Here is a 15019-nt window from a genome sequence, read left to right as displayed (position 1 = left end):
CACTCCCAGATATCTAAAACACTTCACTTCCTCCAGTTTTTCTCCATTCAAACTCACTTCCCAATTGACTTGACCCTCAACCCTACTGTACCTAATAACCTTGCTCTTATTCACATTTACTCTTAACTTTCTTCTTCCACACACTTTACCAAACTCCGTCACCAGCTTCTGCAGTTTCTCACATGAATCCGCCACCAGCGCTGTATTATCAGCGAACAACAACTGACTCACTTCCCAAGCTCTCTCATCCCCAACAGACTTCATACTTGCCCCTCTTTCCAAGACTCTTGCATTTACCTCCCTAACAACCCCATCCATAAACAAATTAAACAACCATGGAGACATCACACACCCCTGCCGCAAACCTACATATATATATATATATATATATATATATATATATATATATATATATATATATATATATATATATATATATATATATATATATATATATTTTCTTTCTTTCAAACTATTCGCCATTTCCCGCATTAGCGAGGTAGCGTTAAGAACAGAGGACTGGGCCTTTGAGGGAATACCCTCACCTGGCCCAATTCTCTGTTCCTTCTTTTGGAAAATTAAAAAAAAAACGAAAGGGGAGGATTTCCAGCCCCCCGCTCCCTCCCCTTTTAGTCGCCTTCTACGACACGCAGGGAATACGTGGGAAGTATTCTTAATCCCCTATCCCCAGGGATATATATATATATATATATATATATATATATATATATATATATATATATATATATATATATATATATATATATATTCTTTTTTTTTTTTCTTTCAAACTATTCGCCATTTCCCGCATTAGCGAGGTAGCGTTAAGAACAGAGAACTGGGCCTTTGAGGGAATATCCTCACCTGGCCCCCTTCTCTGTTCCTTCTTTTGGGAAAAAAAAAAAAAAAAAGTATAGGTAGATAGGTAGTATGTTTGAGGAAAGGAACCTGTATGTTTTGGCTCTGAGTGAAACGAAGCTCAAGGGTAAAGGGGAAGAGTGGTTTGGGAATGTCTTGGGAGTAAAGTCAGGGGTTAGTGAGAGGACAAGAGCAAGGGAAGGAGTAGAAGTACTCCTGAAACAGGAGTTGTGGGAGTATGTGATAGAATGTGAGAAAGTAAATTCTCGATTAATATGGGTAAAATTGAAAATTGATGGAGAGAGATGGGTGATTATTGGTGCATATGCACCTGGGCATGAGAAGAAAGATCATGAGAGGCAAGTGTTTTGGGAGCAGCTGAATGAATGTGTTAGTGGATTTGATGCACAAGACCAGGTTATAGTGATGGGTGATTTGAATGCAAAGGTGAGTAATGTGGCAGTTGAGGGAATAATTGGTATACATGGGGTCTTCAGTGTTGTAAATGGAAATGGTGAAGAGCTTGCAGATTTATGTGCTGAAAAAGGACTGGTGATTGGGAATACCTGGTTTAAAAAGCGAGATATACATAAGTATACGTATGTAAGTAGGAGAGATGGCCAGAGAGCGTTATTGGATTACGTGTTAATTGACAGGCGCGCGAAAGAGAGACTTTTGGATGTTAATGTGCTGAAAGGTGCAACTGGAGGGATGTCTGATCATTATCTTGTGGAGGCTAAGGTGAAGATTTGTATGTATATACATACACGTCCACACACACAAATATACATACCGTGTTAGCGGGGTAGCGTTAAGAACAGAGAACTGGGCCTTTGAGGGAATATCCTCACCTGGCCCCCTTCTCTGTTCCTTCTTTTGGAAAAAAAAAAAAGTATAGGTAGATAGGTAGTATGTTTGACGAAAGGAACCTGGATGTTTTGGCTCTGAGTGAAACGAAGCTCAAGGGTAAAGGGGAAGAGTGGTTTGGGAATGTCTTGGGAGTAAAGTCAGGGGTTAGTGAGAGGACAAGAGCAAGGGAAGGAGTAGAAGTACTCCTGAAACAGGAGTTGTGGGAGTATGTGATAGAATGTAAGAAAGTAAATTCTCGATTAATATGGGTAAAACTGAAAGTTGATGGAGAGAGATGGGTGATTATTGGTGCATATGCACATGGGCATGAGAAGAAAGATCATGAGAGGCAAGTGTTTTAGGGAGCAGCTGAATGAGTGTGTTAGTGGTTTTGATGCACAAGACCGGGTTATAGTGATGGGTGATTTGAATGCAAAGGTGAGTAATGTGGCAGTTGAGGGAATAATTGGTATACATGGGGTGTTCAGTGTTGTAAATGGAAATGGTGAAGAGCTTGTAGATTTATGTGCTGAAAAAGGACTGGTGATTGGGAATACCTGGTTTAAAAAGCGAGATATACATAAGTATACGTATGTAAGTAGGAGAGATGGCCAGAGAGCATTATTGGATTACGTGTTACTTGATAGGTGTGCGAAAGAGAGACTTTTGGATGTTAATGTGCTGAGAGGTGCAACTGGAGGGATGTCTGATCATTATCTTGTGGAGGTTAAGGTGAAGATTTGTATGTATGTATATACATACACGTCCACACATGCAAATGTACATACCTATATATCTCAATGTACACATATATATACACACACAGACACATACATATATACCCACGCACACATTTCACACTGTCTGCCTTTATTCATTCCCATCGCCACCTCGCCACACATGGAATACCATCCCCCTCCCCCCTCATGTGTGGGAGGTAGCGCTAGGAAAAGACAACAAAGGCCCCATTCATTCACACTCAGTCTCTAGCTGTCATGCAATAATGCCCGAAACCACAGCTTCCTTTCCACATCCAGGCCCCACACAACTTTCTATGGTTTACCCCAGACGCTTCACATGCCCTGATTCAATCCACCGACAGCACGTCAACCCCGGTATACCACATCGATCCAATTCACTCTATTCCTTGCACGCCTTTCACCCTCCTGCATGTTCAGGCCCCGATCACTCAAAATCTTTTTCACTCCATCTTTCCACCTCCAATTTGGTCTCCCACTTCTCCTCGTTCCCTCCACCTCCAACACATATATCCTCTTGGTCAATCTTTCCTCACTCATTCTCTCCATGTGACCAAACCATTTCAAAACACCCTCTTCTGCTCTCTCAACTACGCTCTTTTTATTTCCACACATCTTTCTTACCCTTACATTACTTACTCGATCAAACCACCCCACACCACATATTGTCCTCAAACATCTCATTTCCAGCGCATCCACCCTCCAGCTCACAACTCTATCCATAACCCACGCCTCGCAACCATACAACATTGTTGGAACCACTATTCCTTCAAACATACCCATTTTTGCTTTCCGAGACAATGTTCTCGACTTCCACACATTCTTCAATGCTTCCAGGATTTTTGCCCCTTCCCCAACCTATGATTTACTTCCGCTTCCATGGTTCCATCCGCTGCCAGATCCGCTCCAAGATATCTAAAACACTTTACTTCCTCCAGTTTTTCTCCATTCAAACTTACTTCCCAATTGACTTGACCCTCAACCCTACTGTACCTAATAACCTTGCTCTTATTCACATTTACTCTTAACTTTCTTCTTTCACACACTTTACCAAACTCAGTCACCAGCTTCTGCAGTTTCTCACATGAATCAGCCACCAGCGCTGTATCATCAGCGAACAACAACTGACTCACTTCCCAAGCTCTCTCATCCACAAAAGACTGCATACTTGCCCCTCTTTCCAAAACTCTTCCATTCACCTCCCTAACAACCCCATCCATAAACAAATTAAACAACCATGGAGACATCACACACCCCTGCCGCAAACCTACATTCACGGGGAACCAATCACTTTCCTCTCTTCCTACACGTACGCATGCCTCACATCCTCGATAAAAACTTTTCACTGCTTCTAACAACTTGCCTCCCACACCATATATTCTTAAAACCTTCCACAGAGCATCTCTATCAACTCTATCATATGCCTTCTCCAGATCCATAAATGCTACATACAAATCCATTTGTTTTTCTAAGTATTTCTCACATACATTCTTCAAAGCAAACACCTGATCCACACATCCTCTACCACTTCTGAAACCACACTGCTCTTCCCCAATCTGATGCTCTGTACATGCCTTCACCCTCTCAATCAATACCCTCCCATATAATTTACCAGGAATACTCAACAAACTTATACCTCTGTAATTTGAGCACTCACTCTTATCCCCTTTGCCTTTGTATAATGGCACTATGCAAGCATTCCGCCAATCCTCAGGCGCCTCACCATGAATCATACATACATTAAATAACCTTACCAACCAGTCAACAATACAATCACCACCTTTTTTAATAAATTCGACTGCAATACCATCCAAACCTACTGCCTTGCCGGCTTTCATCTTCCGCAAAGCTTTTACTACCTCTTCTCTATTTACCAAATCATTTTCCCTAACCCTCTCACTTTGCACACCACCTCGACCAAAACACCCTATATCTGCCACTCTATCATCAAACACATTCAACAAACCTTCAAAATACTCTCTCCATCTCCTTCTCACATCACCACGACTTGTTATCACCACCCCATTAGCCTCCTTCACTGAAGTTCCCATTTGCTCCCTTGTCTTACGCACTTTATTTACCTCCTTCCAAAACATCTTTTTATTCTCCCTGAAATTTAATGATACTCTCTCACCCCAACTCTCATTTGCCCTCTTTTTCACCTCTTGCACCTTTCTCTTGACCTCCTGCCTCTTTCTTTTATACCTCTCCCACTCATTTGCATTTTTTCCCTGCAAAAATCGTCCAAATGCCTCTCTCTTCTCTTTCACTAATAATCTTACTTCTTCATCCCACCACTCACTACCTTTTCTAATCAACCCACCTCCCACGCTTCTCATGCCACAAGCATCTTTTGCGCAAGCCATCACTGCTTCCCTAAATACATCCCCCATCCAAAAACAAATTAAACAACCATGGTTACATCACACATCCCTGCCACAGACCAACCTTCACTTGGAACCATTCACTATCCTCTCTTCCTACTTGCACACATCCCTTACATGACTGATAAAAATTCCTTACTGCTTCTAGCAGCTTTCCTCCCACACTATACATTCTTATGTCCTTTCTAAGGCATCCCTATCATCCCCACCATGTACTTTCTCCAGATCTATAAATGCCACATTAAATCCATTTGTTTTTCTAGGTATTTGTCACACACATTTTTAAAGCATCCACATCCTCCACCACTTCTGAAACAACAGTGCTCTTCCCCAATCAGATGCTCTGTACATGCCTTTATCCTCTTAATAAATACCTTCCCATACGACTTACCAGGTACACTCAACAAGCTTTCACCTTTGTAGCTTGAACACTCACCTTTATCCCCCTTGCCTTTATGCAAAGATACTATGAATGTATTCTGCCAATCCTCAGGCACCTCATCATGATCCATACATACAATGAAAATCCTTACCAACAAAACAACAACAGTCACCTCCTTTCTCAATAAATTCAACAGGAATACCATCGATCCCAGCCGCCTTGCCTCATTTCATCTAATGTAAGGCTTTCACTACCTCTTCCCTCTTCACCAAACCACTCTCCAAGACTCTCTCACTTCACATACCACCCTGACCCAAACACCCTACATCTGCCACTCTATCATTAAATATCTATAAGTGTATTTTCATCATACTGGCTAAATAGTTCATCTTCCAATTTCTCACCTACATTTTCAACTGGATACTGGTTTATATTGTTCAATCAACATCCTGCATACTTTCTTACTGTCATTTTCATATTCACTTCCTGCCACAAAGAATTCAATCACTTTTTTCTTGTCTTCAGCATTGTTCATGTATATAAATTGTATCTTTGGATTTTTTTCCGTTTTATAACTACCTACCTATAAGTACCTACGTTGAGATTTTGCTATAATGGTGGGGATAGAACAAACCACTCACTGCTTATCTTGCATGATGAATAAGAGTATTCTTAGCTGCCACCTGCATTACTTAAATATCTACTATTGGTTCATCAGAGACTGATTTTAATCATGTCAAGAACTCCTGTAAATGATTCTATAGTTGTTCCATGCATGTTTCTTATTTCTCCTTGTATCATCATAAACAATCATTCCACCCTTGTATTGAGCACTTCTCTCACATGTGTGGAGGTTCTTGCTCTACATACTTACCAAACAAAGGTGGGTCAAAGAGAGTCTGATTCAACTCTCCTAGTCTGGCCTTAAAACTTGACCCACTTATCCTTTATCATAATTTTGGTTCTCTCCCTCTTCTATTGATAATAATTTAGCTTTTGCTTCTCATAGATGGCTGATTGTGTACCCTAACCATTAGCTAAACTAACTAATACATAGCAAGCAACACTGTAATATAGTTACTGTATTACTGTTGGCATTACAAATGTGGGCTATTTTGGTGTCTGCTTCTTTCCTACACCTTGAAATTTTACAACTTTCTACTCCATCATATCTTTCCTTCCAAATATGACAGCCCACATATTCTTTCTTATTTCCCACCACTCATTATCCCTTTCTGTGACTGAATTTAGGCCTGGCTTCAAAATGGACTTATGCCAGTGACTTGGAGGGGGAAGGAGGATTCTTTACACAGAATATTTTCTGCAAAAACATGGGCTTACAGTGAATTTCTATCTTCTGCTCCAGTTATCTACTAAAATCAAAATGAGCAGACAACCGAACTGCATTCTTGCTCAGTACAAGATGACTGAAAAATTCCAAGCTACTTTGAAAACACAAGTGAGAGAAACTATTCCTCAGTAAAGGACTATTTCTTAATTTCCTTTAAAAAGTTTGCATTTGTTGGATGACATGAACACAGATCTATCAAAAGGGGCAAAAAATATGTTTTTGTATAATATTCATCACTAGTTCCTTTAAAACAAGATTCTTTAAATCATCAGCTATGACAAATTGATTATGTATGCCTCAAAAAAAATCTTGCAACAGACACCTATATAATTCATTAAAATGCATAATGAACATAAGTTTCTATGAATTGCTCTTACTTTGTTCTATCCTACAGTATATCAGCTTTTATCTAAATCACAATTAATATCATTCCAAAAAAGAAATATTTCTTCTTGAACATAATTAGGATAACTACTTTTCACAGAACAAACATTTACTTTCCTTAGTATATGTTATTCTAATTACTGCAAATGATAGGAAAGATAGTGGAGAGCAAGAAGACACAAATAATAAGCTATAACAAACAAAGGCACCCAATAAAAAAGTACAATATACAAACAGGAAATTACATTAATAGAGAACACACATAAAAACCATTCTCATAAAAAATGGAAATCCATTAGCACTTCATTCTCTGAGGGAAACACATTAAATTAACAACATATAAAACAGAGAAGGATCCATTACATATCTACATTGTGTTATATCTATATATATCCATCCATTTAAATGAAAACATATAAATCTGCTTTAAATCTGGCTTTGTACATATACAAGGAATTCTAAGCAAAGTTAATAATTTCAATGCACAAGAACTATTACTTCCAACCAAAAGTAAAACAATTGTAAACCTGTCAGAAATGCCTAAATTCCTATAAACAAAAAATTCTTTTAACCTAGATTATGAAAATTTTATATTTTCAACATAAATATGGGAGTACCAAACATGAGAAAAAAGTGATCTCCAATTTCTAAAGCTTCAATAATAAGTACCCTTGATAAAATATGAAGCTACATTCATACACATCTTTATGCAACTTTCCTACCTCAGCAAGGAAGCATCAGGAACAACTGAACAATGACCTCCCTTCCACGCATTTAATCTTTATCTGTGATGCCTAATACAGTGAAGCTAGAGCCTAACATTCACAAATAAACCAAAGATACTATTTCATGGATCATCTTCACTACTTTATCCAGCCAAGCTCAGCCTAATGACATGTCTCCACCTCCATACCACATCAATCCAATCCATTCTATACAATGCAAGCCTCTTGGCCTTCCGAATATTCAGACAGTCCTGAGCTTCTTTCACTCCATTCTTCTATCTCCTTAGTCACCTTCTCCCCTTTGCTCCTTCAACTTTTGACACATATCCTCTAAGTCAGTCTTTCTTGTCATGCTCTACTTATGTCAAATCCATTTTAGCAGAGCTTCATCAGTTCTCATAGTTAGACTGCATTTACTACCACAGCTCTCTCCAACATTTTCACTCATACAATTACTTCATCTCACACCAAACTTCGAACTCAGGCATTTCATTTCCTTCACATCCAACCTTGCACTTCCTTTGCCTTCAAGGGACAAGACACATCCATACAACACCGGTGGGACTATCATACTTTCAAACATACCCATCCTTGTCTTTTCACATGCTCCTTAACATACCCATGACTTTAGCCTCTTCTTCCACCCTATGACTCACTTCAGCCACTATGGTTCCATCTGCGACCATGTCCACTCCCAGGTAACCAAAACACTCCACTTCCTCCAGGACCTCTCCATTCAAACTTGCATTCAAACCAACTTGTCTTGCCCCCTGCTAGAACTCTTTACCTCAATTCTGTTTACAATAACTCTCAACTTCCTCCTTTCACACACTATCCCAAATTATGACAAAGGCTTCTGGAGTTTTGGAGTTTCTCCCTGGACTCTCTCACCACAGCCATGCCAACTGTAAACATTAACTCCCAGGAATCCTAACCTATAGCATACTGTATACCTGTCCTTTAATCCATGACCCTTGCATTACCATACCTCAACACTCCAACCATGAAAAATTAAACAGCCCTGGGGACATCATAAACTTTTGATGCAGAACCCAACCCATCTTCCTTCACACTTGCATACACACCTTACTCATTGATAAAAACTCCTCACTGTATCTAGTAACTTTCCTCCCATACCATTCATTTGTAACACCCAAAATGGCATACATAATGTAGAAAGAAGTATGTTTATGCAGAAACATACTCAAAATAACTGAACACATCAACAGATACAGACAGGCCCCATTATATGTCTGAGATGGATTCCTAAGGAATGTGACCTTCAAGTGGAAAACTTTTGGCAAGTTCATCTTTCCACTAATCTAACGATATAAACAGGAGTTTCATTCATAGGGTATATTCCAGGTTAAAGTTCTGTTGCTTAAATATGAAATATAATATTAAAGTTCCAATATCTCAATATCAAAATTTAAATAGATAACATAAAAATACAGTAAAGAAATGCAAATAACACTCACCTGAGATGTTCATTCTTTCCACTTTAAAACAAACTTTTAGTCTTTTCCTGAATAACCATCATGCAAAGTGGCATGTTACAATGATTTTGATATTTGATACATACACTTAGAAGTGTTTCCATAATTCTCTTACACAAGTTATATAAGGAGCAATTAAAAGGTGTGATACTTACAGAGCATTCTTTTATTTTGTTTGCATTAACATGAAATGTTCTCACTAATGTTGGTTGGGGAAAGCTCATTGTCCTCAATAAAAAAAAGCTTTAAAACATCTTGTTTTACTTCTAGAATAATACTTTTCCTAGATTTATTTTTACCAAAGGTATAGATAATACTTTTCCTAGATTTATTTTTACCAAAGGTATAGCTATCACCTGATGGGCATCTTCCCACCATATTAAATTCTTAGGACTTCATCAGGTTCTAACAATCTTGTTTTGAAGTAAGATAAAATAGATGCACACAATGAAGAATAGGCAATGCTAGGTGAAACTAACAATAGTAGTATGACGCCATGGAGAAATAACAATTGTTTAATGCTTAGAGCAACAAATTAGTCAGTAGCCATCATATCAATATGCATATCTAAAATTCTTTTGACATTTCTTCAAGTTTCAGGTAAATGCTGCTGAAGTCATCAACAACTTATTTATACACAAAACCACTTGTATTGGTGTGACTTATAATGGAGCCTTTCTGTACGAAAAAATTCTTTATTCTGTTTCATAAAATAACTGAGTAAACCTACATGAAATAAGAAAACTTAAATTTCCACATGTTCTTCATGAAAATTTAGAAAAACTTTGAAGAACCTTGTAAGATTTCTTGGCAAGAATAATCTAACTCAGACCTCAACAGATACTCTTACATTCATTTCAGCTTCAAATGAACTTACTGGGGAGAAAAATGGAGCAAGTATTTTACCTATAATTGTTGGTCATCTACAGACAATATCTGGAAATGTCAGAATTCAATGAGGAGCCAGGGCATGCTAATACATACATGCATAATCAATGATTAGACATGTATATGACAACTGTGAGTACACCATCTAGCTTTAGTCATCTCTAAAGCAAATGGTGTCAGTTAGTCTGGCATTAATCATGACTGAGCAGTTGATCACCCATGGGCAAACCACAACAAACAGCCTGCTAACTCTATCCTACAAGTCATACTGCTTAACTCCACCACTTTGTATCCTGTGTAATTCATTAAACAAGTGTAAAATATTACACAAGGTACAGAGTCATATGTTAATAAACACACTAATTGTGCCTATAAAGCTACCACTGAGATTTCTTGACCACTTAATCTTTAGTTCTCCCTGTATGTTGTAAATACAAGTTTTCCTCTTTTAATCCTACAACCTAAATTACCAAATCAATTTGAAAAAGCAATGTGGAAAAAAAAAAACATTGGTGAAACAACTATTTTTTTTCTATCACTGAAAAATCTGTCCATGCCAGGCAGAGTGCACAAACTAAAACCACGTGAGGGCTCACTACCTTACAGCGGTGGATTTTATCTCCTTATAGCTAACAAGCACAGGTTCAGTGACACTTTGGGGGTCCTCAGCAAGGCCCTTAAAGCGCAACTTTTGACCCTTTCTGGGAAAAGAAAAACCAGGGGGACAGTTTGCATGATGGCTAACAACAATTACAAAAGCTTGAGCAGTACTGTTACATAAACTATAGCCCTGCAATTAACCTAAATACTAATTAAACCATACTGATAATCAGAAAATGAAATATATCCAATAAGGGTCATATAAATGAATTTAAGTGATTACTTAAAATAATGAAAGTGCAGTAATACCTAAAAAGTGAGGGTGTGACCTATGGTTAGGGAATGACAGTACTGGGATGCAGGTATACTTAAGTAGTACATTGTATGTTGGGAAAAGTTTTTATTTCAAACACAAGTCGATTCTAAAATCAGGAGGGTTTCTACTTGAAATTGTGATTCAACTTATTTCATACTGATCAGTATTTTGTCTTAAATCTAACTGCTTCTCCCACCTTAGTGAGGTAGAATCAAGAACAAACAAAGAAACAATGGCTCCACTTGCAAACATCCATTCTCTAGTTGTTATGTCTAATGTATCAAAACTCAACAGACCAATCCATAGTTCACCTTGACCACTTCAAATGCCCTAGTTCAGCTCACACATGGCATGCTACTCCCCATTATACCAAATCAATCCAATTCACTCGATCCCGCACAATCCTTCCGCCATTCTGAATGTTCAAGCCCACTTCACTACATCCTTCCATCTCCTAGCTTCCTCCTCCCCTTCCTCCATCCAATTCTGAGTCATGAATCCTCTTATTCTAACTTCCTTCACTTATACTTTAGATATTTCCAAACCAGTTCAGCACATCCTGATCAGCTCTCTAAGTCAGACTGTGCTTAGTGCCACATCTCTTTTCTTATACAGTCATTCTTAACACAATCAACCCATCTCACACAACACAGTTCTTATACTTCATTAACAAGACCATCCTCTTCCTTTCTCTTTCAGGAAAGGCCTGGGGTTCACAACCACACAACACTGTTGGAAATATAATACCCGTAAACATATCCACCTTCAACCTGACAAACACTGTCCTCCCCTTTCCCATACTCCTTAATGCATCCAGGACCTTGGCCAACACCCTCTCCCACCCTATAACTCACTTTATTTCTCATGGTTTCATCCACTGCCAAGACCACTCCCAGGTACCTAAATCACTTCAACATCTCTTTGTCTTTTCCAATCATGCTTAAGCTCAAACCATCCTGTCTCATCCTGAGGTTACCCCTTATTATCTCACATTCATTTACATTTACTCTCGAAAACTCTTCCAAACGTCATTAGCTTTTGAGAAACTCTAAAGTCTACCACCAAAGATATAAACCTTCAAAACATCTTCCCTTATATCCTTCAACCTCCTCCTTGGATCTCCCCACTTTCCATAGCACCCTCCACTTCCTGCATGTATACAGTCTTAGTCATCCTTTCCTCACTCACCCTCTCCATAAGTCCAAACCCTTTCAGCACAACCTCTTTAGCTCTCTCATGCATACTCCTCTTACAACCACACTTCTCTCCTACCCTATCATTTCTTAATCAAACCTTCTCACATCACATAGTGTCCACAAACATTTCAGTTTCATTACATCCACCCTTTTCATGTCTCCATGCAGGTGATATGAGAATAAAATTCTTACTGACCTATTTCCATGGAGACAGGAGTAACTAATAATACAACAGCACAAAATCAAGAAATTGTTTCATCTTTATCAGACTGTTTATAAAAACAGAGGCACCTAAGAAATCTTTAACATTTCTGAGCATTTCTCTTTAAATAACTGCCTTTTCTGCACATCATGTCAAAGTGTCAGGAACAAAAAACTTCTCATATGTGTACACCCAGTCTACTGATGTCATGAGCAAGATACATCAGAATAATATACTGTGAGTTATAAAAGAATGAAAATGAAAGAAATTAAGTACTAATTCATTCCAACTATGTCAAATTAAGATTTCTTCAATATGGATGATATCTTTAAACAGATGCATCAAAAAATGGATATTATCTGAGAGAATGCAACCTCTCATAATCTCTAATCTTCTGCACTGCTAAATTGCAAAAAATATCAAAAATTCTCTCTTAAACATTAATCATGACAAACTTCTGTAAGATCATCAAACAATATCTAATGTTTCTATCACCATCAGGGGTTCTTCCCAACCATGAGGTACATATTCATATTTATTTATTTGTTATCCTTTGTCGCTGTCTCCCGCATTAGCGAGGTAGCGCAAGCTTATTTCTGACTCAGGATACTATATCAAGCCAATTTTTCCCTCAACAGTCAAGCACATTAAATGCTACAGCATTTGGAGCATAAGGATGTATCAGTATTCCGAGTGATAAAAAACATTCTGTACCTTAGGCAAAGCCCAATGAGCATCTGAGAGAACACTTGCTCAGTGGAGGTGGGGGTGGTGAGTTAAAATACTTGTTTTATCTCAAATACATGATGTGTCCATGAGGATGCAGCCTTCTCAACCAACAGAGTACTGATGAGGTTGGTAGATACGTATTCACTGGGGCCAAAAAACATACATCAACCTGCCTAGGCCTATGACATCATGCCACAAAAGTGAGGTAGTGCCAAGTAATAAGTGATCACTCATCACTGACCACTGTAGTTCATGCTTTAATCCTTTTACTGTCAGAAGTCAAATAAAGGATTTTCCAAACAGAACAGGATAAAAGAAGGAAAAATACACAGATGCTCAGAGGGCTCAATGTATGATGAAGAAAAGCATTCTCATCCTTCAAAATCTTAATTTCTCTAATGAAGAAGATGAAAGAAAGAAAAATCTACAAAAAATAAAGAGCGAGCCTACCTTTAAAATCAATTTGGCCCTTTCCTTCAGAAGGTCGCAAATCCAAATCTAAACAAGAAAGTTCACAAGATCTAAAACTAAGGTACTGTCCTGTTAAATAAAAGTTCACATCAAACACCGACCTACCTTGTTTATTGATTTCCATCAAAGATTCCTCACGAGAGTTAAATCAGATGTTCTTACATCATAGGCAAACAGCCTTACTTGTGAAAGGGAAACCAAATCTTTGACATAAATGATAAGGTTTCTTGCCGACAAAGACTTTAATGAGCCTGTATGAACAAATAAATGTTCCCCTGTGTAATTTGCAGTGAAACCAAGAAATTCTTTTGAATCTTGAATGGACATTATGGATGATATGCCAAGGAAAATTTTTTCCAAGACTATCTAAATATATTTATTTCTATATCCAAGTCTCTCTCTCTCTCTCTCTCTCTCTCTCTCTCTCTCTCTCTCTCTCTCTCTCTCTCTCTCTCTATCTATCTCTCTCAGCTGCTCAAGGAGGAAACCTCAACAAATATCAGATTATGAACTTAAAGGGGCCATAAGATAAAGGAGTCACTATCTCCTATCCCTTCAAATTCTCCCAGCATTGTAATGAAACTGCCAAGAAAGCAAATAGGATGGTAGGATTTATCAACAGAAACTTAACATACAAAAGCAAGGCTGTGATACTGCCACTATGCCTAAGTCTAGTTAGACCACAACTCAAATAGTCGGTGCAGTTTTGGGCCCCCTACTTAAGCAAGGATATTCTTATATTGGACCAGCGAAAAGAAAATTAACTATATCAATCCCTTCCTTGAGTAACAAACCACATGAGGATAGATTGCAAGTTCTAAATTACTTGTTTTCCCGAAGCAAGAGGTGCCTCCCATGCATATTAATAGAATGTTTCAAAATACTTAAGGGGTTCAACAACAATGAAATTGATAATCTTTTTAAAGGAAACCCAGCATTACTGATAAAAGGAAATGGATTAAAACTTAGAGGTCATTGAATTGATCTGGACTGTCCAAAATATTTCTTTGCCAACGACATTACTGATGTGTGGAATAAGCTTCCAGAAAATGTTGTTCAGAGCAGCACCCTTAATATCTTCAAAATTAGGCCTGATCATTGCATGTCTCTCTCTGGTTTGAATAATTTGTTTAATCAGTCATTATAATGAGGTGGTATATCATGGTACCTTTTCAATCACTGATCTCTCTCTGGCCATGCTGCAGCAACATACCAACACTGATTAACCCAAATAAAGTCCAAATTTCTACAAAATAATCTTTAAAAAGAATATTGATGTACTTTAACAACCATGAAACAGAAAATATATAAAAACAAAATACACTACTACCTATACACTGCTGAGAGAGTAAATAAGAATTATTGCATCATTCTTCAGTATCAGGAAAATATTGTCTTTAAAACAAAAAGTGAAGGTATGCATGACATAC

The 15019-nt window shown here is 38.0% G+C and overlaps 1 protein-coding gene across 23 annotated transcripts in view; it reads right to left on the bottom strand.

The window, feature by feature from the left end:
- LOC139765081 (phosphatidylinositol 4-phosphate 5-kinase type-1 alpha-like) overlaps positions 1-15019 on the bottom strand; it is a 372175-nt gene that overhangs the window by 89465 nt on the left and 267691 nt on the right. For 15 of the 23 annotated variants that reach the window (XR_011716566.1, XR_011716567.1, XM_071692221.1 and 12 more), the window contains one exon: positions 10675-10776. The exons of the other annotated variants lie outside the window; for them this stretch is intronic. Coding sequence is in view for 13 of the 15 variants with exons in the window: in XM_071692221.1 (XP_071548322.1) it covers positions 10675-10776 (102 nt within the window). In the remaining 2 variants the exon portion in view is untranslated. The remainder of the gene's footprint in view (positions 1-10674; positions 10777-15019) is intronic. 23 annotated transcript variants of the gene reach the window in all.

This window comes from Panulirus ornatus, chromosome 52 (assembly GCF_036320965.1).
Source record: "Panulirus ornatus isolate Po-2019 chromosome 52, ASM3632096v1, whole genome shotgun sequence".
In the NCBI taxonomy this organism is placed as follows: Eukaryota; Metazoa; Arthropoda; class Malacostraca; order Decapoda; family Palinuridae; genus Panulirus; species Panulirus ornatus.
This window is presented reverse-complemented; position numbering and strand designations above follow the sequence as displayed.